The sequence below is a fragment of the Teleopsis dalmanni genome, chromosome 2 (assembly GCF_002237135.1).
Source record: "Teleopsis dalmanni isolate 2A chromosome 2, ASM223713v2, whole genome shotgun sequence".
NCBI classification, from domain to species: Eukaryota; Metazoa; Arthropoda; class Insecta; order Diptera; family Diopsidae; genus Teleopsis; species Teleopsis dalmanni.
In genome coordinates, this window is record NC_051847.1 from 200,541,760 (window position 1) to 200,567,367 (window position 25,608).

General features: G+C 28.3%; 5 protein-coding genes across 5 annotated transcripts; 3 read left to right on the plus strand and 2 right to left on the minus strand.

The window, feature by feature from the left end:
* The first annotated feature begins 210 nt into the window (after positions 1 to 210).
* Positions 211 to 993, plus strand: LOC119685690 (NPC intracellular cholesterol transporter 2-like). The gene is made up of 3 exons (XM_038100047.1): positions 211 to 374; positions 438 to 548; positions 616 to 993. Exons 1-3 carry the CDS (start codon positions 302 to 304, stop codon positions 915 to 917), a joined length of 486 nt encoding a protein of 161 aa, XP_037955975.1. The 5' UTR covers positions 211 to 301; the 3' UTR covers positions 918 to 993.
* A 6,057-nt stretch (positions 994 to 7,050) lies between these two features.
* LOC119685691 (NPC intracellular cholesterol transporter 2) lies at positions 7,051 to 11,190 on the minus strand. The gene is made up of 3 exons (XM_038100048.1): positions 11,060 to 11,190; positions 7,523 to 7,633; positions 7,051 to 7,457 (listed from the first exon to the last, which is right to left on the minus strand). Exons 1-3 carry the CDS (start codon positions 11,127 to 11,129, stop codon positions 7,156 to 7,158), a joined length of 483 nt encoding a protein of 160 aa, XP_037955976.1. The 5' UTR covers positions 11,130 to 11,190; the 3' UTR covers positions 7,051 to 7,155.
* A 3,415-nt stretch (positions 11,191 to 14,605) lies between these two features.
* LOC119676555 (E3 ubiquitin-protein ligase FANCL-like) lies at positions 14,606 to 15,906 on the plus strand. Its single transcript, XM_038087796.1, has 3 exons — positions 14,606 to 14,734; positions 14,804 to 15,811; positions 15,868 to 15,906. The coding sequence occupies exons 1-3, from the start codon at positions 14,624 to 14,626 to the stop codon at positions 15,904 to 15,906; spliced, it is 1,158 nt and encodes a 385-aa protein (XP_037943724.1). The 5' UTR covers positions 14,606 to 14,623.
* Positions 15,907 to 16,092: 186 nt separating this feature from the next.
* Positions 16,093 to 18,901, minus strand: LOC119685680 (protein cereblon-like). The gene is made up of 7 exons (XM_038100037.1): positions 18,723 to 18,901; positions 18,391 to 18,639; positions 17,695 to 18,331; positions 17,221 to 17,620; positions 17,052 to 17,157; positions 16,620 to 16,716; positions 16,093 to 16,551 (listed from the first exon to the last, which is right to left on the minus strand). The coding sequence occupies exons 1-7, from the start codon at positions 18,760 to 18,762 to the stop codon at positions 16,347 to 16,349; spliced, it is 1,734 nt and encodes a 577-aa protein (XP_037955965.1). The 5' UTR covers positions 18,763 to 18,901; the 3' UTR covers positions 16,093 to 16,346.
* Positions 18,902 to 20,147: 1,246 nt separating this feature from the next.
* On the plus strand, positions 20,148 to 23,165 carry LOC119685686 (palmitoyltransferase ZDHHC16-like). The gene is made up of 7 exons (XM_038100043.1): positions 20,148 to 20,301; positions 20,365 to 20,512; positions 20,574 to 20,765; positions 20,822 to 20,939; positions 22,217 to 22,428; positions 22,505 to 22,830; positions 22,885 to 23,165. The coding sequence occupies exons 1-7, from the start codon at positions 20,255 to 20,257 to the stop codon at positions 22,973 to 22,975; spliced, it is 1,134 nt and encodes a 377-aa protein (XP_037955971.1). The 5' UTR covers positions 20,148 to 20,254; the 3' UTR covers positions 22,976 to 23,165.
* Positions 23,166 to 25,608: the final 2,443 nt, after the last annotated feature.

The window sequence follows — 25,608 nt, forward strand, 5'->3', positions numbered from 1 at the left end:
TTCGAGTACTAATATTTCGACAAAAAGTCAGATTACTTCCCCTCTACAATTTCACTCAATTGTTGGGAATTGAAAAACTTTCTCTTAAATTTTACAGCGAAATTTTGCTATTCGCTAATACAAAATCCAGATAAGATTATATATATGTCCATACTATTCGGCTAATGTCAAACTAACTATAAATGTAAAGTAAACCAGCTAATACGAGCATTCACTAAGTAAACTTAGCAGCAGTCTTAAGTTGAAAAAATATATTTAAACTTACTTTCTTCTCTCCAGAGTCAAACTGAAAAATCTGAAGATGATAGCACGTCTCGTTGTCTTTGTAATAATTAGCGCCTTTTCTACGGTATTAGCGACAGATGTGAAAAAATGTACGTTTTAAGAAATATGCCTAAAATCAATAATAAAAAAAATTAATTATTATTCGATTGTAGGTTCCGGTGATAAGCCATTTCCATTATCAGTAAACGTAACCGGATGCGAGACACCACCTTGTGATATTCTTAAAGGATCAACAGTGGAAATGTTTATACATTTTGTATCTCGTAAGTAATTATAATTAACATTTTCAAATTTTACAATATTCTATTCAATTTAACATTTTTTTCATAGACCGAGATGTTTCTGAACTCACAACTAAAGTGAAAGCCTACACATTTGGTATTAGTGTGCCATATGAGCTGCCCGAAGAGACTAGCAATGTTTGCCGGAATCTAATGTATGGTGCCTACTGTCCACTCTATCCAACAGAAGATGTAACTTATCTCTTTCTCTTTCCTGTCGGTTCTTATCCAGAAATCAGTGTGAAAATTGAAATTTATCTAGTCGATCAGGATGATGAGATTGCTACTTGCTTCATTTGCGATATTAAAGTGAAAAAAGGAAATTCCAAGTTGGAATTAAGTTATGAATAAGTCTATGATTCAAAGACATGAGAAGTATCTTAAAGACTATATATGTATTAAAAGTATTTTATGAAATTTTTGGAAAACTGTGATAAATTATTTTCTCTCACATTTTTGGAATAAAAAAAATTTATTTTTGCAAATAATAGTATTATATAAAGATTGTGCATTTTTTATAACTTTTTACCATAATCCGATTTTAGTGGTTCTTCCTTTTTATTTGTCGAATTTCTGATTTTTTTTTTTTTGGGAAAGTTTGAGGAGTCATGACGCTTCCCTTTTATTGGAGTAACTAATTCCTTGAAACTTGGCATTGCTTTTGCTTTTATTCCTGTTTGATGTTACTTTCTCGAAATACTCGCATTATTGAAATATTTTGATGTATCTTTCTATGTGATGTTGTCATATTGTATATATGTATATATGTGGTGTACTTCCCGTGGCAGTACAACACATTTAATAATCCCAAAACATTTGAATATTTAATGTATTTTAAAAGCCTGCACAGGTATTACAGCACATCAAAATGTAAATGCATACGAAATGCTTTTGCCTAGAAAGCTATAGTATTTAGTAACCTTTTAAAATATTTTAAAAGATTACTAAAGGTTACTTATTTCATATTTAACATTTATTAAATTTTTTTATATTATTTTGTGTAAGTAAAAATATCTTAAAAGGAAATATAATTTGTATAGTTAACTGCAAGTATTAAAAAATTACAACAAAAGTTCAGATCCCGCCCTTAAATATATAATAATAATTTTTAATATTCTTAAAATAATAATATTATAGCTTTATAATACTATATAGCTAAGAATAATAGAACAAATAATAGAATAGTAATTTAGTCGGATAGAACAGTTTTGTACAACATTCTACTAGTACAAATAAATAAACTTAAAGAAAATGTTGATAGAAAATACTGATTTTATATGCGACAGTACTACCCGACGCCCAACACCATATGTTCAAAACCTTGAAGAAGTGCTTTCTATTGAAATGCTCTCTCCAACATAAATTTGACTAAACCATCACAATTTGTGCTCTTGGGGTTCTATAGCATACTTCTATAGTATATTGGCTTATGTCCTGGCAATCTCAGCATATAATAGAGTGGATAGGCAGGTTATAACATAATGCTAGGGATCTTCTTAATCCTATTAGTCCTTTATATTACCATACAAATCCTTAAAAAGTTAAAACTATATAAAACTTTAAACAAAGCCTAAAGCGTGCTATAAGAAGTGGTCCTTTAGTGGTCTATGAGCGAGATAGGTATATAATCGTTTGCTTCGATTTGATTGTAAAATTACCAATTTATAATGATTGTTTTACCCTTCATCTTATTTTGAGTACAGTATATCTTAAGTTTGAAAAACTGTTTCTAACAAGATAAAGAAGTTAATTGATGAAAATAAAAGGAATCGAATTACAGTATGTTAAAAACTTGCTTGGCAGCAACACAGTAACATAAATGTCTAAACAGATAAACCGTTGTGTTCGATGCTGGATTTAATTATTTTCACTCTATTATTTACATATTTTCTTTTGTGTCATATATTTGAGTCAAACCATTGACTTAGAGTGCCTTTCTTAATGAAGGTAGATTAGTAGGCACGTAGATAGAGCTAGCTGACCGAGACCATACAAGGCCTGATAGGTCTATTATAATATCATAACTGAATGATTGAAGGTGGTTAATGTCCGTATACATTCTTAAAGAAACTGATTATTGGATTTTTAAAGACAGTTCACATCATGGTCCAAAGGTCTTAATTATTTGAGAAACCGATTAGAAAGATAGAACATATTTCTGGATTTTTATGATGCCCGGTTCTATGTATTTCTTGCATGTTTCACTGCAGGAAGTGTGGTATTTTCATTTTAATTTCTATAAGTTTATAAGTTGAGTTGAACTGTTCATCATACAGACAGCTAAAAATCAAATAACAATGACATTTATTTATTATATCATAGAGAGCCTACACAAAATAATTTCCGGAAAAGAATACATATTTTTAAATATATCTCTGCACATAACTAGTATATCTATTTAAAGACAGCAGCGAATAAGACTCGTATGTGAGATTTTGGGAACTCATAAAACAGTACGATGAAGAAAAGGATGGATCGATGAAGTTAAAAATGATTTCATACCTCAAGTTATTTAGGGAAGCTTTTAAAAAGTAATTTAAAGATCCTACGAACATTTTTAATTAAAAAAAACATGCAATATGGGGGGTTTCAGTCCCAAAATCTTCGTTGTATATAACAGTGATAATGGTGTATTGTGCAGGATTGTGCAATGCAATGTATGACCTCGATAAAATAAAGAAAAAAATTTATATACGAAGAAAGCTGATTTTTTTAAATATTCGTCGAGATCTATTGTATCTATGAATATACAAACTAATCTGAGCAATGAGCCCAAAACTTCTGAACTTCTGACTTTGTTATACCGATGTTATAAATAAATAAAATCTAAAAAATAAACTCAGATATTTTCAGAAGTAAAAGCTATATTAAAATCTATCAATAGTAAAATCTATTAGTAATATGTATACTAATTCCAACATTTAATATTATCTAATAGTTCATATTATAAAATTTAAATATAAAATTATGATTAACTTCTCATAGACTCAAAGTTTTTCACAAACTTGCTTCATCGCGGACTTCATTTATTAAAAATAATCTTTTACAATTAATACTTATTATATCTTTACCTATTTTATCAAAAACTTAATAATTTTAAACATAAGGCAAGTAGTCACATATAATCAATCACTATTTGCACTTAAATGACGTTAAAAATGTCAACATTAATGTTTCTGGAATATCATAGTTTATGGACCATATAAACTAAGAGTCGCTACTGTTATAGATAAGTAATTTATTATATTTAATTTGCTTTTGAATTTGCACTTAAATTTTTTTTTTGGCTTATTTTGTTTTTGGTATTAATTTATAAAAACAAAAATAATATTTTATATTTCCTACACCGAGTACATTTTATAGCCAAAAATAAACCAAAAACACACCGTCCAGATAACAAACGAATTCTTCGTTGTACACCTGTTGTTGAGGACATTTGGCCAATTTTAATGAATATGAAGCGAAAAATAAAAAAAAAGTACCAGAAATATATAAACAAAAAAAAAATAAATAAATAAATAGTATAAGCAGTTGCATCGGATAGATAAGGTGAAGAATGTGTGGTTGGGTGCTCTTGGCTCAGCCAAGACAATAAGACCTTGCCAAATGACCAACTGAAGATAAGCTATGCCCGATAAGTTACACTCAATAAAAATTGTGAAAATATTTTTTAAAAAAGTAGTGATCGGTTCATAATAATAATTTTAAGGTATATAAATAATTGAATATAGAAATTAACAAGGTTCCAATCACCCAACGAAGTGAACCACTTGAAGACCATGATGATGCAGATTTGTTAAAATCTTTAGCTCCATAAGAAGTGAACCATTATTTTATATTAACATTTAAAAAAACTATTATTATTTTCATGATAATATTTAATTTCCGATTTTATTTATAATGGAAGACTGTTGGGTATTAATGGTGTTTTAGGTTCATTCTGTAATTTACTATTATCATAATTATCATTTACTATTCTATATTTGATTATTGTATAACCTTATAACCTTATAACTTTTAACACTTCAGCTTTGATCTGATTATGTAGAGATCTTTTTTCAGCTCTTGAAAGTTATCAAAAGCCATCGAATGAAACCTTAAACTCACGAAAACCTCCTTTTAGGATTCGTGAAAATATACACATAACATTTAGACCGTGAAGGTCCATTGTATTGAGAATCAATTTCCAACATTTTAGAAAAGTATTTGTCGGAAAACGGTAACAACTACACAGCTACCTTCAACAAGAGACTCAAGAACTATAATGTAGTTTTAGTCATCATCCTATAACCAAAGTGGATATATGATGCTGTCCGCAAAGCCAAGCTGAAAGAGATATTTACCGCAAGTGGTATGACCAATGATCACAGCAATTAATAGTCTACAGCCTACGCGACGTGATGTCACAAGAAAAACTGTAGCCTTCTCATTGATTTCAGTAAGACCAATTTAGTGAGTCTGATTCCAGATTTCAACATTTATTGTTTGATTTAGATTGCATTTAACCGTCAATAGGAAGGAGGTTACTGGGACTAGAGCTTATATCGTCTGTCTGATATTGGAAACTACTTAAAGAGGACATTTTGACTTTCAATCAAAAGCTTGAACGTTTTTAGATCGAATAATATGTTATGTGATTGTAACACGAAGTATCTTTTAAGGTATCTTTTAAACACTTTGCTGGATTATATACCCGAATTCTTACTATATAGACTATTTTTGAAATAATGCAAAGAGATTTTTTTAATTTAAATTATTTGTTTGTGAATTTTTATATTTCAGAAGAATAAAAAAACTAAAATAAATTTTTTTCCAGTGCATATTTGTACTTACCTCTTTGCAAAAATTAATAGGAACAAAATTTGTTATCAAACACTCCAAAATTCACACGCCAAACTTATCAATTAAAAACCTAAATTGTTTATAATAAAAGATATTTAAAAAATAGTAGAAAAAAGTAAATGGATTTATAAATATTTAAGTGCAAATAAAAACGTCACTTGACCAAGTATTTGATTATTATTTAATTAATTAAATTCATTAATGATAATCTTTGATAAGTTCAACGTTGGAATTTGTGATTCATTTTATATTAAGAGAAAAAAATATTGCTATTAAAATTATTATCTTCAGTCATTATTGAGGGGTCTGAACAGTGCAATCTTAAACGAATTTCATCTTAGCGACAATCATTACAGATATATCTTTAGATATTTTAATTCATATAATCAAACAACTTATTATTTAGACGCGAATATTTATTTACAATCAATAAACATTTTTTACTTTATTATTTAGACTATACTTAAACTATAATATATTCATAAGTAAATAATTTAGTATATTTAGCCTAAGGTCAAGTATAGCCCCCAAGTGCATTTAAATAGCTCGTTTTTTGAAGCTTAATAATCTATACTTTCCTTATTTTCAAAGACTTTCAGCATTGTTGGCATCAATAGCTTTCATCTTCGAACCCGTATGGACCAACGTATTTCGATCTGCATGCTTTCAGCTAGTGACTGCGGTTTTTTGGACTTAACCGTTCCCAGATACTCGGGATAGTTGCAGCTGACTTCATAGCGTAAATATCCTAGCAACCCGCAGATTAAGTTCTGTATTCGTCGCTGTTAAGTTTGTCGCATAGGTTCTGTTAAGCTATTCTTCTGATTGATACTGATCTAACTCTAATCAGTCGTTTTCAAAAGGGCCTGTGCCACATATGACCCCTCTACTTTAACGTATATAACCATGCAACGTTTTTAGTGACTACATTTTACAAATAAAGATACCCTGTTGCCGTGTAGTGTTTGGGAAAAAAATAGTTGTTTTTTAGTATTATTAATATTGTCAATTTTAATTGAATAACTTCGTTCATTTTTTGTCTAGAAATATTTTACCTATATTGTACTAATACGTTATATGTTATTATCAATAATAATCTGAAGCACGTAATTTTTACAGTCCTCTTATTTAATCCATTTTAGGTCAAATTTTGTTTAGTCGATGACAACAAAGATCCACTTAGGCTTTATGAACGGTTGTGTGGATAAATAATCCTTTGAGGGTCTTTCATAATATCAAACGTTTAGTAAAGCATAATAAGCTCTTAAATGGAAAGTGTACAGCTGAGTAATATTCTTAAAGCAATGTATATGATTTTAACGTTTGTTTGCATGATATTGGCAGTTATCTAGATGATTATTTAAATGTTCCAAATGTGTTCCTAAACCACATTGTCTCACATTTTCAACCGCTTACCTGTAACAATCCTGTCATTGGAGAATTCAGATAAGAAAGCTATGTTATGTAGTTGTAGGTACAGCCATAAATAAGCATAAATAAAAATTGGACTATATTTGATGAAACATTTGCAAAGCATAAATTAAAATTAAGCAGAAAGTTTTAAATTATGTTGTCATATTTAGTTATTTGATTTTATTTTCATAATTTGATAATCTAACAACAGACGAAGCAAATTTCGCAGAGATGAAAAGATATACAGCCATTAAATTAAATAATTACTTTGCTTTTTTAAAAATTAGTAATTTGTGTTTAAGGTACATCATAGCGCTAATAGTTTTTTACATTTTTATTCAATCAAAGCTGCTGAAGCACCTTTCTTTACTTTAATATCAACATTGAAGCAAGCCACAGATTCATTATCCTCATCCATTAAGGATACTTCCACTTTAACGCTTATTTCTGGATATAAATAATCAATATAGAAGTTAAGTCGGTAAACCACATCTTCAGTTTCATCGATTGGACAAATAGCACCATATAGCAAATTACTACAAACATCGGATACTTCTTCGGGAAGGTCATACGGTACAGTTAATCCTAATGTAGTTGCACTAACTTTGGCGGTCAATTTACGTATATTATCTTTAGCTGGAATTTTAAATTGAAATAGTTTATTAATATCAATAGCATTATTTTTATATAAAAAAACTTACTACTGACGAAATGCATATCCATAATAGCTGTAGTGCCCTTAACAATATTGCACGGTGGTTCTTCACAATCGTTTATGGTGACGTTTAATGGAAATGGTTGCCCTTTTTTGCCTGTAAAGTTAAAATATAATTAACTATATCATATTTTTTATTAAAAAATTTTTTGATAATTCAATTTTTAAAAAAATATTTTGCTTTTGGATAATTCAAAACCCAATTCCGAAAAGTATAGCTTTTAATACAATATAATTTAAGAACAGCTTCGAAAGTGCTAATTATTTTTTTAAACTCATTTTTAAATGAATGAATTCAATACACAAAACTATGTTTAATTAATTAGTAATTATTATAAAAATTAAACGAAAAGGAAAAATATTAATTACGTTCCTAATGTTTATATTGTTCGGGTTTTACAAGCCCGAACCACACATAATGATATCTAATGGTACTGTTGGATTATAAGTACAGCTCTTGGTGTTCGTACATTGTAGGAAGTATCTCTTTTCCTATAGAGAGATTATAAGAGAATAAAAATAATAAATAATAATAATAAATAATAAATCAAAACAAAAAAAACCATCTATTATCTAACTTTTAATTAAAATTGAAATACCACATCCTTATAGACTTAGTCAAACCATTTTAATAACTTTTTAGCAGAATTACAGAATTTAACATTTTTATGTTAATATATATCAAATCCAAAGACGCAGCTAGAAGGAATTACTGGTACACAATTTTGGAAGTATACTTATAGGCCATACAACTCTTAAACAACTGAACCCGAAATATATGTTAATAAGGAATTATAGATAACAAATTTTGGTAGATAATTTTTGTCAAAACTCGGTATTTACTAACCGCATTATTCGCATTAATTTCCAGAACATTAACCACAAATATATTTGCAATTTCTCCGATAATTCTCTTTTGGCAATAGATTAACTAATCTTTTCATTTTACTGATAAACAAATCTAATATTCTCTTTCAGAATAAGAGTATAGACATTTACCTACCTTTATATAAATGTGAAATATATTTAAAATTATAAAGAAATAAGAATATATAAGTTTATGTAGTTATAATAATTTCTTTTAATTAGTGTTTAGATGGTAAGAGAACCATTGACAGGTGGGTTCTGCCGATTTTCGCAAGGTAATCTTTTAAAGTATTTAAAATACTGTTTGCTAGATATATATGTATGTATAGTACATATTTAAATAATATATACTTTTCTGTATATGGACGCGGCAAGAATAATGCGCTATAGCAAGTGACCTACACGGTTACTTAATATGAATTGTATCAATATGCAGCTAATAATCTATATAATCAATACGATTATGCTATTCTTCTATGATGAAAATTCTTTTTCGATCTTCCTAAGACTTGACTTTTTGTAATTATAAAATTACTTCTACATATCTAGTTAATGTATATATTTTACTACAACATAACGACGATTAATCTTTATAAAGGCTTATTTTCTAGAGAATCTTAGCCAGTTTCAAAACCTTCCTTTAAAGAGTAATTTAAGTCCTGCTATCGATTCAAAGTGGTCTTATACGGTAGCACAATGGGCTAATGGGTAAAAGTTATATACTCATTTACGCGGCTTTGGACTAATTTGGCCAAACCTGTAATATTCTGTAGAATTATTACTGACTATGTGTGAACTTCATATTCTCAGCAGTATTAATAAAAAAAATATTGGTCTCTATTTCGAATCGGAAATATATTAGATTCCTAGATTCCTTATTCTGCTGTATCTCGTTAGTATTACCTTCACTTTTATTGTAAAGACATGATTCAAGCTTCATTGAATCATTGAATCAAGATTCATTGACTGTGATTAATATATTAATCTGAATAGCAGTACTAAAATTGTTGTATTATTAAAAATTACTATATCATATAAGAAGATATGACATATGCCATTTATTTCAACTGAAAATAAATATTAATGTAAATATTTCTAATTTCTGTCCCTTTCTCACTTTCACCCATTTTCATATCTCTATTTGCTATGCAGTGCACATATAATCCTATTGATATCAGAATTAGAAGCTGTAAGAATATTTATATTTATGATAATTAATTATAATATGTAAGATAATGTAACCAAATACAGATTCAGCAATAATTGTAAGTGATTCCCGCTTGTGAGAATATAAACAAAAAATATATAGACAAGATCTGTAGAAACTACAAACTTCGAATGAACTATCTATTTAAAATTAGTACCGAGGAGTTTCTGCTAGAATCGAAGCTGTAAGAACATTTTAATTTATTGTAATCAATTACAATATATAAAATCATATATTCTAACAGATAACCAGACACATCTATCAATGCTCTCAGCATTACAGAATATATAATTAAATATAAGAAATATATCCAAACCAACACTTAAGATGGTTATTTAGCAATACTCAAAACACATGTTTTGATCAGCCAAAAATTCGATTAATTAAAAATAATAAAATTTTGTTGTTGCAGTTCACGACTGTTCAAAAATGTCTCTAGTAAAAACTCTAGAGTTTATATTAAGAAAATAGTTTCTTTCGTCATAACAGATGTTGAAATTCAATGTGAAATAAAATATATATATAGGCCATATCTGTAGAACCCATAAACTTGATACAAGTTTATATAGTATATGTAAACTATATCTGTAGAATCTGTAGAAACTTCACATGAACTATCTAATAGAAAAATGGTATTGAAGATTTCTAAAATGAGATCTTTCACAAAAAATATTAATAATTAATTGTTTTAAATGGTTTTTATGGGAGTCTTAACTGTAATATTAATACATATTAGTTTAAAAGTGATTAAGTAGCTTAACTTTTAGTATTATATAGATAGCAAAATAATCATAAAACACTTTGTCATATACTACGAAAAAGTACAACTGCACCCAAGGTTTGAAGCTATTTATATTTAGAAAAATAAAATTTTGAAGATTATGGCAACCGATTTGCAGCTACGTTGATTCATTATTTATGATATATAAGAAATACATGATTTACATATATATTTTTCAATTTTATGAAATAATTTATTAGTTCAATTTAATTAATAAAAAAAAAATGAACTCAAATTTATATATAAAATCTATATTATAATTAACTAGTTTTAATGAATTAAAAATCAAATGTGCTGATCAATGACTTGATTTAATTTTAAAATATTTTATCTATCATAAAATTCAAGGAAAAAAACCAATATATTCTTTCAAAGTTCAAGAGTGTTTTTTTTGAAATATTTGGAACGTAATTGATATGATTTAAAAAAGAAAATATATATATATATATGATATATACGATATGGTACATAATCATGATTTAGACACTGTTATCAGAGTTAGTAATGCTGTAATACTGCAAGAACTGCAAATCACTCTGAACCGCACTATTCGATATCATTTTCGATAACTTTTTACACGATAAACATCAAAATTGATCACATTTCGAATTACACAAAATATTGTATTTATTTTTAACTGATTTTAATTTAATTAATATAAAACTTACACTGTTTAACAGTTGTTGCTGTTACAATTGTAAAACAAAATATTAATAAAGCAATTTTTACTGGCAACATATTTGTTAATTTTTATTATAATATAGGCAACGGAAGGAATAAGCAAAAAGTATTACTACCGCGTATGATTCAAATTACCGAATAAACGTTATTAATACACTTCACTTATCTTTTATAGCAAAGTTTAGTTTTCATCATTAACTTTACAAGTATATAAGTATAATATATTGTCGTAGCAAACAGAGCCCATAATCGCTGATCAGTTAAATAAAATATGTTCAGCATTTGATTTTATGGCTTATACAGATTATTTAAATGCAGGTGTTCGAAAATGTTATCAAAGCCAACGTTCGATAATACTGACGTTTAACTAAAATTGGTCACAATTTTTAATCAATAGAGACCATCATTACGGAAGGCTCATAATTAATTTTATGAAAGAAATTCTTATTTATGTATTAAAAAATAAACTGAGAAAAAAGAAATTTTTGAATGCTGAGTGTCTTTGATAAATTTTAACCCTTTACATACTTATTGACAATTATATAAAATAATAGACGAAGCAGGTAGAAATAATAAATTTGATGAAACTAAAATCTTATTGAAAAATCAATCAATAAGAATCAATATTATCAAATATTATTTTGATAATAATTATTATCAAATAATTATTAACTCATCTTTTGAGATCTGTAACTAAAGGTTTAAAATAAACACCACCGATTTTATGATAAAGAATAAATATTGAACTACATATTAAAAAGATGATCATATCTCTTTTATATATAATAATAAAATAAGTTGATTATAATATTTAGGACGTGTGCGAGTTAGGCTAAGTTGATGTTAAACCAAATGGGAGTTTTTTGGGATTTTTTGCAATGCACACATTTAGCCATTTATCAACACGTATCGACACATCACTATATTATCGACACAACTTAGAATTTCCCTCATTTAGGTCGTGTGCGAGTTAGGCTGAGTTGATGCTAAACCAAATGGGAGATTTTTTGGGATTTTTTGTACTGCACACATTTAGCCATTAGAATTTCCCTCATTTAGAACGCAACTTAGCCTAACTCGCACACAACCTTAGAACGCAACTTAGCCTAACTCGCACACGTCCTTAATAAGAATAGAGTTACTAAGGTCGTGTGCGAGTTAGGCTAAGTTGATGCTAAACCAAATGGGAGATTTTTTGGGATTTTTTGCACTGCACACATTTTGCCATTTATCAACACGATCGCCACATCAATACATTATCGACACAACTTAGAATTTCCCTCATTTAGAACGCAACTTAGCCTAACTCGCACACGACCTAATACTCTTTATAATCTTAATCGTTACATTTTTCTAAAAGCAACAAATTTACATTATGTTTAGACTATCGTAATTAACTCGGCTTTTAAAAGCTTTTGTTTGAAATTTGTCTTGTCTCGCTGCTTTGTTTTTTTTTTTGGTTAAGATTAGTACTAACATCCGAAAAATTGAAATCAGACTTCATATAGAAAAATGTTTCATAAAATTTAGACATTTTAAAAATTTTATCAATCTTATACCATACGTTGTCTCTTTTTGAAAACTAATACTTCGAGGGGATATTAATTTAAGCTGAAATACCATAAATATACATGATAATTATGGTTAAATTATATTATAATATAGCAATAAAAAATCAAATAAAGATTACGTGATAAAATGAATAATCTATATTGCATTTTTTATGATCATTTAATAAAAGGTTTAAATATATGATCATAATCACTTTGAAGCACTTTCTTGTGTAATATACATTTTAATCTTTCCGTATAATGCTTAGAACTATTAACTAAATATAATTTAAAATATGTTCAATAGAGAATTTATTTTAATATCAAAAGTATAAGTAATCTTAAGAAGATAATAGTAAAAAATGAAATTTTTTGTTTATAATACATATTAAATTATATAGCATGTATTGTTCCCGTAATCTGAACTTCGCGATGATTTAAATACAGAACTTATCTTTATTGTGATATCTATAATCCTGAAAAGAAAAATAATACATCAATAATCTACAAATAAAACTGCTTGCATATTTATTTAATAGTATTTTCATACTTACTATTTATTTTACTTACTATTTTATTTTAGTTGCGCATGCCGTCACCTTTGGTATTCATATGAAATTCTACATTGCACCTTAATTTGGTGTCACCTTGGTGACAAAATTAATGATTTTTACTATAATCATATTGTGAAGCGTCATGCTCAGTCACATAGTCCGTAAATATAGTTTGCATTGGCATAATGCCATGTTCCCACTACAACTAAAGTAACATATATTAATCAATTTAAGATGTAGTTATTTCCATTGGTATAAGTTCATTTATGTATATAAATGTGCTTTTATGTGTCAGAAAGTTCTGTAAAAGTTTTAGAAGAGTTTTTGTTCTTACATTTTAGTTGATTCTAATTGAAATGAATAATTTTTGTTAAATTATAGAACATACTGTATAACAATATCAAGTATATAATTTATATATAAATTTATTAATACATTTCTATATATCATATATAACTACATATTAAAATCTATAAACTTTTTTATAAAAAATAAAGATATAAAAAAAATTCTTACGTTTTACTTGCTTGTTTTTTGTTTATTTGCATTTAGTTTCATGTGTCAAATATATCGAATATCGAACATTGTGAAAAATATTTTTGGTGTAATTTCGCTCAATTTATTCTTAACCAAGTTGAAAAGCACAAAAGCTCTTTATACGGTTAAGCCACTTCATTAGTGACCTAAATCAAATAAATTGCTTTAATGAAGGCAATGGGTATATACTATAATACCAACTCTCAATAATTCATACAAACTTATTTATGTTCTTTACTCCATCAAAATTACTCCTTCAAATTTTATAATAAAGATTTTATTTAACGTCTAGATATACAACATGTAATATATATAATGGACGTGTGCGAGTTAGGCTAAGTTGATGCTAAACCAAATGGGAGATTTTTTAGGATTTTTTGCACTGCACACATTTAGCCATTTATCAACACGTATCGACACATCACTACATTATCAGCACAACTTAGAATTTCCCTCATTTAGAACGCAACTTAGCCTAACTCGCACACGACCAATATTATATAAAACTTGGAATTTATTACATTATTAGTAAAAATAGAAAACTTTTTATAATCTGGTAATTGAAACTTGAGTATTCGAATTGACACTAGTGAACTGTATATATAATATTCATATTTATTTATTCTATATATATGCATAATATTTGTATAAAACGTTATTAACAGTAGTGGTTCAATTTATCGATAAGTTTGGGATATTTAATACTCATACCTGTCTACAAAACATGTAACAACCCTGTTACTTTGCTTGCAAATTGGAACAGCTGATTTTTGTTTACAAAATTTTTACTGTTTACCGCGCAAAAATCAAATGAATTTTTACATTGAGATTTAAACTAATAATGATAAAAGTATATATTTAATTATAATACAGTTTTAAATAAATAATATTAAATTATTTAAATCCGAATATGCCAAATAGCAAAGATTTACTTGAACAGTTGCTACTGCGCTATGAAGGCATTACATCTAGTCATACAAGAAAGGGTGAACTTTGTTTAAGTGGTATTGTTCAAATTAAGGTTTGTTGTAAATGAATTTATTACAGAAATATTATAATTAATTAATAATTAAATTTTTATTATCTTAAGGAAACATGGTTTACTATTAAATTGATCTGTCCGAAATTTCCAAAACTTGAGGAAATGCATTTATCAGTGCAGCAATCAATTAAAGTGGAAACTTTCACTGAAACCTACACAGAAATAGAAGCAAATTGGAACGTTTTTGACTTAATAGAAAATTTGCCTAAATTAATGAATAAAAATGGCATACAAAAACAAAATTTAATAACAGATGCACAGCAGCTGGAACTGCAGCAAAATATATATACAGAAATTGCAATTTTATCCAAATCTGACGATTTTGAAATTGAATTAAATGAGGCATTCACATTGATACGTTTTTCAAAATTTAATCAACAAGAACAACACTTTTTAGAGTTGTCCTTACCTAGCTTGCAGATAACCAAGCATAGCTTGCCCGATTGTATAAATTGGGAAACATTATTTCAAAATTTTTTCACACTTAATAGTTTATTGGAACAATTTCGAAAATATTTGGAAGAATTGCATGAGTTTTATGATAATTTCGTCGATATCGATGAGTTGTGCCACGTACTTCAACCACGTTCACCATCTACTAAGGATAATTGGCGATTATTTCTACTACGTGAACACGTTTTTCTTAAATTAGTAATAACAGATCCTTTTGCACCCATATCGTCTATGTCTTTAAAAATACTTGGACCCACAGAAGATGTTGAACAATTGCGACGTACTTACAGTGAGGGCCTCTGTAATTGGGATGCTGAAATGGATATACATAAAAATTTATTGCGTATATTTGATTTATGTTTTTTTCCGATGCGACCGGGAATTGATGGTGAATTAACAGATGGTGCTGTGGAAGAACAGCAATTCTGTAATATATGTTACTGTTATCATTTGGATGATGGTGACATACCACTGATCTCCTGCGACAATCGGCAATGCACTATGATATATCATGCAGTTTGTCTACGTGAGTGGTTTAATACACTATCAGATGGGAAAACATTTCTAAAAGTTTCTTTTGGCAATTGTCCATTTTGTAAAGCGGTGAGAACGAAAATATTTTATACATTAAATGTAAATATAAAAAATTTTCATTGCAGACCTTATCAACATCTTTCGTGGAGTTAATAAAAAATTAATATTTTATTTTTATGTTTTCTTTTATTCTCATAAAGTAATTAATAATTTATACATATATATATGTACATATATATATATGTAACTATAATATCAGAGTATACCACAATAAAGTGAAAATTTGCTTTCTTTAAGTTAAACACAGTTTAAGGAATAAAAAAATTTCATATATAATTTTAAAAAATGAATTATTTTTCCGAATGAATATGAATTTGATTTAATGACTTAGAATTTAAAAATTTAATCAACGTATGTAAAATTGTAAAAAAATGAACTAAATGACTACAAGCTAGAATGAAAGCTGTGAAACGTTTTTATATTCATTATTTCTTTAAATATCTTCCTCAGGGAATCGTGGTCGTCGATGTAAGCAAATTCTTATGGAGCAAGAACAGCAACTTGCTATACATCGATTATAAAAACGTTTCACTGATCTCCATATTCATGGGAGCTCATTCCGAGACAAACGTATAATAGCACGGTACAGCTCATGTGGATCACGTCGTCCATCTCGTGAATCACCTACACGTACACTTGAACTTGAGATACCATAAAATATATTTGGCACCAAACTTGGTTCCAAAGCTTTGAATTGCCAACCAATATGTCGTCCGCAGCCATTACAAACAATAATATGCCATTGATACCTAAAATTATAATTAATTATGAATAAAACGTTTTGTTCCACTTAATACAATATAATTTGTGATCATACCCAGGAAACCAACTAAATTCTGATGAAGCTTCTCCACTAAATACTACTGAATTGGGCACCACACGATAAACCGTATTTGTCTGATGTATGTGACCAGCTGTGAAAATAATTTAAAAAAAGAAACGATTTTTATGTAATAAACTAACTATATATATATAATTTTTTAAATCAACATATCAAGCATATTTGTTTTAAAATGGTTCCACAATTAGTACAGATAGTGCTCCACAATTAGAATGATTTGTTTCTCATAAATTAACTTGTTTTGTGAGATTGTTGCCTAGGACTACAAGTGTGTTCACTGTTTTGAAATTTCTGAAGATCGAATTATATTCGATCATTTCCTTTACTTTATTAATAGCAAATATCCTATTCTATCCAATCTTAAAATAATTAACTATGGAATAACATCGGTAACCTATCAAACTCTACCTGAATTGCAATATTGTGTTTGAACGCCATGCTTTGACATAGCAAAAAGTTCTTTACAGTCAGCAATTTGATTACTACAGAAGCGGCATATATAGAACGACGGCTCCTATAAAAACAAATGTTTGTAAATCCATAAAAAAAATTAAATACATTTTTTTGAGTATTTTACCTCCTTAAATGTGGTAGCAATCAATTTCATGCGTACATTAACTGAATCAGTTTTGAATATTTCTTTTTTAACGTATTCCGGTAAATGTAAATTTCGTACTAGCCAATACGATAAATCAACCGGATCAGTCGGCATAGTATTTATTTTATGCTCAGCTAATTGTGTGCGTGCTTTCTCTATAACGCCAGACATATTGTACGCTTCATAGATGTAAGCTGGTAAAGAAGTGCTTGCGGCTTGTAGACGTCGGAAGCTTTGCTGCATTTTGGGTAAATCACGGAAACGATTTAACGAACCCATCTGTATACAATTAAGCGGTTCGGGCAAATAAATTTCTGGTAGAATCTTAACATTACAATAGCATTTATATTGCGGAAAAGCCGTTATATCCTGTAATGCACTGGAAAAAAAAATAACAATATTATTCTCCATATAATAGATTGTAAATGTATTTTAATTTTTTTTCATATTTACCCTTTTATATTATTGGTATTAAGTATAAAACGTTGTAAGGCCCGAGACTTAAAAAGCATGCGACCTCTTTCGTCAGCTCCACGCTCATATATTTGACAAGTAACACCATACATAATCTCTTTTTTACCATTGTCACGCAGAAAAGGGAAACATATACCAAAGAATGCTTGATTATCCCGACATAGTTCGGTCTCAATAACAATATTTGAAGTCATAAAGGGCAAAACTTCACCAGGAAATAATATATAAGCATGTAAGAATAATAATAAATTCTGTTCCTGTCCAGGTTCAATATAATTAACACCAGAAACCCGATCCATATTTGTGCCCATATACAAGTGTTCAGCAGCAAGATTAGTATCAAATCTAACAGGATTTTCTGGTTCGACTTCATCCTCAGGTGAGTTTTCAGCAAAATTCTGTGTTCTATGTCGAAAACGTAGAATATCTCTTGAGCCCGCTCGCATACTAATTCTTCTCATTGAATCTAAACTATAAACAACATTGCGTAAACGCTGAACCACATTACTGTGATTGAGTGATATAACTGGTTCTTCGTTATCACTCACCTCGCCAAACATAAAATTTCGTACAGCACGTAAATCTTGAGTTCGCTGATTTGAATCTGAGTCAACGCCTATGTTTAAAAATAAAAGATGTAATAACAAAATATACAAATATACGATTTAAGCTAACCATCAGGAGTTGATGTGTCGGGTTCCGACATATCAAAACTTGCGTTCAAGTCATCTGGGTCTTGAATATCCTCTTCTCTTATGTCAATTTGCATTTCATTGCCTGGTGAAGGTGGACTAATTGGTGGATCATCAATATAGTCTGGCACCATAAGTTGTTCCAAAGATGAAAACGACAAATTTGGTGCATTTTGTATTTCTGGAGGACGTACAACTGGATTTGCATTTCTTTCTGCATCACCCTCAGAATCTATAATATATAGCAAAATTGCAATCAACCAATACGTCATTTGTATTTTTATTATTGCAAAATATATTTTTTTCGCTAGTTACCGTGTCGTTCTTCGTCGTCTGGAAAGTTTTCTTCATCCATTTTTAAATTTTAAATATACTTTACACATTAAAACTCCTACTACACAGCAACAATTTGTAATTTTTCGTTTAATAACAAAATATTACAGTTTTTGAAGGTATAGAATAGATAAAACTTTTGACTGATATAGTTTTCTTGCACAAATAAAGTGATGCCAACGTTCCAAAATTATGACACTTGAAATTTTTTAGAGTTTTTGTTATTTCTTAATTTTATTAATAATATTTTTATTACAAAAATTAATTTGAAAAAATTAATTTCTCATATTATGAAGATATCAGAAAACAATGCTTTATATAGGTAATATTTTCACTGAAAAGGGTTCAGGTGTTCCTGCCCATACGATATCTCTTAAATTTATGCAAGAAAAATCTAGCTAAAATCAAATAGTATACATAAATATGTAATATATAATAATATACTAATATACTGCAACCTTCAAGCTTATAATCAATTTCGTACACTTATCGTGTGAATTAAACTCTCTTAACATTACGGTGACATAAAACTATTTTGTCCTAGTTTTAAGTAACTAAAAACACAGATTTAATTTTAGTAGAGGTACCCATTATCGAAACTTATTTTCATATTTGTTTCGATTAGTATATAAAGTTTAAGCACATTTGTCATATAAAAAATATGTGAAATTCATGTAAAGAAGTGCACAATGAAATGCCTTCTTTGGCTTAGTAAATGCCATCCGAAGATTTTTAGTACGGTAAATATGGGTGCAAGTTTCAAAAAAATAAAGAGGAAATAAAGCTGAGAATCAAAACAAATTTAAAATAAAAACAAATTTTCAGTAGTGAATAAATTTGTAATTACGTATTGCAAATCAATTTTAATTAATATTTTTAAACTTATAGCGATTTCAATTGGAAAATCTAGATTTAATGTAGATTTACTCTCGATCTGTCAAATTTTGTTGCTCAATCCAACATTTTAGAGTAATCTAATATACTTTGTAGTGTTAGTAGACATATAAATTTGTAAATATATGTATCAAATCAAATCACACTATATTTATATATAAAAAAAAACTTATTTTAAATAAATTTTTAATTTATTTAAACATGCTGTTTATTAAAGACTACATTCGAATAATGGTATTATTTATTATCCACGTTTTAAGTATTATCTCGAGGTCATTATGTTTTTTTTTTGAACCATAAAACTAAACAATAACACTTATAGTTCAATTTAGTGTAATCCATTTAATTTGTGTAATTTTTTGTGGTTTATCTTGTTTTTTGAAATTTTTGTGCTGGTAATACTCACTTTTTGCTCTTTTAGATTATGGGAGAGTAATTTTTCGGCTGTCAAAAATGTCAAAACGAATTGTTTTGATAAAAACCAAAATAGTTCAATACAATAATTAAAGATAATGTAAATATTATTAAAATTAAATAAGTATAGAAATATTTCTCAATATATGTGTGGAGATGAAATAATTCAGTTACAATAAGTTTTATAAATAAGTAGAATAAACAAAATGACGAAGTTTACTTGGCGGTGGAGAAATTCCACAAAAAATTTAATGTATGCATTTTTTATTAATAATATTAATAAATATTTTATTTAAGCAAAAATTTTTTATTTTAGAGCTCGTTTGCAATTACGTTACGCTTATATGAAACTTTGTTTTCATTCCTTAACATATAATATACACACAAATCCTTCTTATGCCACCGATGTGTGCATGGAACCGATCTTTTGGATTGTCGATAATTATACACATCTATTAGGCCCAGTAAGTATGCAAAACTCTACCATGATATAATATATTTCATACCGTTCTCTCTCTTGAGTAGTTTTTTGTTATAGGTGTAGCTATATTAACTACAGCTGTAGTAACAATTGCTTATTGGATTGGCTTACCATATTGGTGGGCTAAAAGTACAATAGGCACTATAATACTTTTAGTAATAGGAAATTGGCTTTTAATAAATGTTATTTTTCATTATGTAATGGCCAGTATTACTCCAGCCGGGAAACCACCTGAGGTAATATTATTTTTTATGTTTACATCAAAATCCTTTATATAAAATGTCTTGTTTAGGGTGTTCAACTCATTGAAGCTGTTAGTATTTGTAAGAAATGCATACTTCCAAAACCTCCACGTACTCATCATTGCTCAGTTTGTAATAAATGTGTTTTAAAAATGGATCATCATTGTCGTAAGTGTATAAATTAAAGAATTATACAAATTATGTTAGAGTAATCAACATATAAGGAAGCTTTTGTTATGTTGAGTAGCAATAGCCTTCACACAGCTGCTCTACAAATTTATTAATCTCGTTGTATTGTTAAGAAGTTTTAAAATGGAAAAGAACTTAGTGTGTGCATTGACAGTAATTTAAAGTTATCACGAATTGAGACTTATTATCTTTAAGCAGGAATAGTAATTTAAAGCTAACTCGAACTGAGATATATTATCTTCTCAGCTTGATTGGGCAAAGTTATAAATCAATTTGGTATATGCTTCTAACTAGGGCTTCAAACCGGAACCAAAAAACTTTTTTCGCCATTTTTGTCGGTGCGAAAATCGGAACCGAACCGATATATGTTTTTTGTTTTAAACCGGAACTGAAAAAACTCAAAACTTCGAACCGAAACCGAACCGAAAAAAACCAATATTTTTATTAGAGCGAAAACCGGAACTGAACTGAATAGCAGTGTATTTTTATAAAATGCCGGTAAATCTTTCTATCAGCATATGTTATGGACATAGCATATGATCGGTTATGGACATAGAACTCTGATGTGAGGGTAGTAATGGGGACTGGTATTGTTAAGCTGAGCGTTTCTTTAGGATTCCGTATTTCCAACTATTTAAACTTCAATACACATTACTAGTAAAGTAATAACAGATAGCCATTCAATTTTTTGGTTTCTTGGACTAAGACATCATATGAATTTATTACACTTTGAACGAAGTCCAACATATACATATATATGTATTAAAATATATTATACTTATTCGTTTAATTTTTAAATCTTTAAAAGTGTATTGTTTAATTTTAGTTTAAATAAATTGTGTTAATATTTAAATATTGTGTTTTAAAAAAGCAAAACATAAAAATCAACAAAGCTTAATTGTATTAATATTAGATATTTTTATTTTGTGTAAAATGCTATTTAAAAATTTTTATTTTGGATTTATATTTTCACTGCAAATATAAATAATACTGAATTGACGTATTTTCACCTAAACATTAATTTCAACTATTAATTTTATTAATATTAGATATTTTTATTTTGTGTAAAATGCTATTTAAAAATTTATTTAGCATTTATATTTACATAGCAAATATAAACAATACTGAATTGACGTACTTTCAACTAAATAAGTTGGATATACCAAACCTTTGGCTTTCTTAAATTAAGCAATAACTTCATTTAAGTAAATGTAATTAAGTTAATTAAATATAAATGTTAATTGATTTATGTGCAGCATGGCTTAATAACTGCGTCGGTTATAGTAATCATCGATACTTCTTCCTTTACATGGCCTATACTACGATTGGGTGTTTATTCCTAATCGTATTTGGTTTTGAAATAGGCTATAACTATTTATGGTTAGAACATGGTGATAATTGGATAGAAACAGAACCGCTAATAGGGCAACCTGTTAAATTTAATTTAAGTGGACATATTATTCCGGTGGTAAGTGATCATATAAATATTGTATATGAAAAATCTTGAGTAATAGTTCCTTTTTTTATATTTAACTTTTTTATAGACGCATGGTAATGAATATGATGATGAAATATTATTACCAGCTGAACATAATTTGCCAACACCAACATTTAATGAATTATCCGTAACACCAGAGAAACGTCGTGCTTTAATGTTTATGGCATTTGTTAATGTGGCTGTAGTTTTGGCTTTGGGTACACTCTGCATTTGGCATGCGAGGCTGATCACACGTGGCGAAACTAGCATAGAGGCAAATATTAATGATTCAGAACGTAAACGCTTATCAGGTCATAATAGATGTTATGTTAATCCATATGACTTCGGTCCGAAAAAGAATTGGAAAATGTTTCTTGGTTTAGTTAGAGGACGGTAAGTTTTAGAAATGCTTGTTAAAGAAATGATATCAAGATTTGTACTTTTTAGAACCTTTTGGCGTACTGTTATATTACCATCCTGGCATAAGCCAGAAGGCAATGGTTTAAGTTTCTATACCGTACACGATGAATGGCCATAACAATTAATATCAGTATAGTGTCAAAGCACTATACGAGCATAAAACCGCAAAGTGGCATTGTATTGTATTGAATTTAATTTAAAATATTTAGTAAAATTAGCTTATAACTTCATTCCTTAATTTATGAATTCATTATGACCATAAAGACTTTTTTTGTGATTAAAATTTTTAATAAAGTTGAATTTTATTTATAAACAAACATTAAATTTTTTTTGTTATGATATTTTTTTTTTACATGTAAATGTAAATTATTATTTATTATTAATGATTATTTTGTATATATGGAAATACATTTTTTTTGTTTCTAAAAAATAATCTAATTTTATAATTTTTTAAATTTAATACAACTGCTACTAATTAATCATATATAACATATCCAAACTCCATATAAAATCATATAAAATATCCAAACTCCAAATTACAACAATGAAATTTAAGTGTTGTTATTGTAGCCTGCCGGGATCTGAAGAGCAGGTAACAATTAAGGATTACAAGACAAATATATGGGTAGGGGGGTGGGGTTAGAATTAAGGGAATAGTAGGAAGGAGGAAAGGATATAATTGAAATCAACCAGGGTCCAGCCGTAGAAACCTAGCTACCTCAAGGAGATGAGTCCTTAAGTCCTTCATTGGACTTGAATTAGTGTGTGCAGTGGGACAAGAGAACAGATGGGCGACGTCATGGGGGTAGAGCTGCAGCTTGGGCATAAATTAGAAATGCACATGTTTATACGTGACAAGTAACTGTTTAGCAAATGGCTATATCCTAATCTCAATTGAGCTAGGAAAATTCTTGTTGCACGGGGGAGACGACGTTCTTCTAGAAGATATTAGGCGGAGTCCTGTTGAGAACCTTGTTGGGAGTCAGTCTAGGTCTCGACGAAGGGACTGCATCAGTGTGGAGTGATATGAGTTCACGTTTGTATTCGACCTCACTGATGTTAGCTTCATTGTAATATTGGTCGATCAATTTAAGTGTTAGGTTAGCGCAGTGTATTAACATACAAATTTAGGTTCTATATTTGAGAAGGTTCGAAGACTGGCACTTGCAGTTTAAAATTATATAGCGAAGGACAAATAAACATTTCTAAAGACTACTTATAATAGATATATAGTAACATTCATAATAGAAATAACCATAAATCAGTCAAAAAATTTGTCTTAGACTTAAAATCAATTTTTGTATTTAAAATTCATTTACTCCTTATATCTTTTATGAATGAGAAAAGCGGTCTCATTCGTATAAGGTCGCGTGTCATGGAACACACAATTTTTTTTTATTATTTAAATTATAATTTTATTTCAAAATATTCATAATTAATATAACAACAATGTATCTTTTATGCAGTTATGAAAATATTTGCATTCATCAAACAATTTTATGCTAAACAATTTGTTTTAATATAAAATTAAACATTTTTTTTGTTGCTGAAATGAACCATGCTACGAACATAGATATTCTTCAGAAGATTTTATTAAGCCTTGATCTGAAATACGTATGGTACTGTCCAGTTTTTCTAAATGTCAAAAGTAATAAATCTGTTATACACATAAACTTGCATAAAGTTTTTAATGAATCGCAATTATAGTGCAATGATGGCTGAGATAATGTCTAATAGTAAAAACGTGCTTGTGTGAAACTCCAAGAATTAGCCACGTATTAGTGATTAACAGATGTCCGATGAGATTGACTTTAAAAATGTTATGATATTTAAAGTTGCTGAAGATAGTTTGCAGCATAAGTAATTTTAGATTATTTGTGGTATTAATTTCCATAGGCTAACTTGTTACTTAATGCGAGAATCAATACCAGAAAATTTCATTTCATACAGATCTTTATATATTCTTCTATGCATGAATAATTTTTCAGTTATTTGGTTTTAAAAAACATTATTATTTGAGATATATACTAATATAAATATCATATATAATAATAAAAACATTATTTTTCTTATTTTAGTATTAGATACAATTAGATATATTAGTGAGTTAGTATTCTACTTTTATACTGTTAAACTATTGTCATCAAATGTGTAACGTGATCTATGTTAGATGATAAGTAAAAAAATATTTAAATACTCATATAAATATTAATAAAAGTTTTAAAGTAAAAATTAATGATAGTTAATAATGTAACTTAATTGTATGCAAAAACTTTATTATGTTGAGGCTAGTTGAGTCAGTGCACCTGAGCACTTTTACTCTCTATTAACTGCGAGGTTTCTTCAAAACCCCTCTTTGTGCCTTGACTAGATTATTGTGTAACACTTCATCAGACTAAGCAATAATTGACCTCAGATCTGCACACCTCCCCGAGGAGCCTGTAACCATTCTGATAACGATTCTGATTTGATAACGCGGTGTTGATAAGTCTGTCAGATTTCGCAAATAATTTCAGGGCTCTATCCCTTATGTATTTTTTGATGGGATCAATCTTGATGTCCCTAAGGATGTCATTCGTCCTCATATACCATGGAACTTTGAAAAGTCTTCTTCTTCTTAACATTATTTTAATTTTTAAAAAATAAAAAAGAATAGATCCAAGTTTATGGTTCAGCTAAACAAATTGCCAAGCAAGCAACTTACTTAAATGTTTATCAAAACACATCTACAATCTGTGTATTAATGACGTT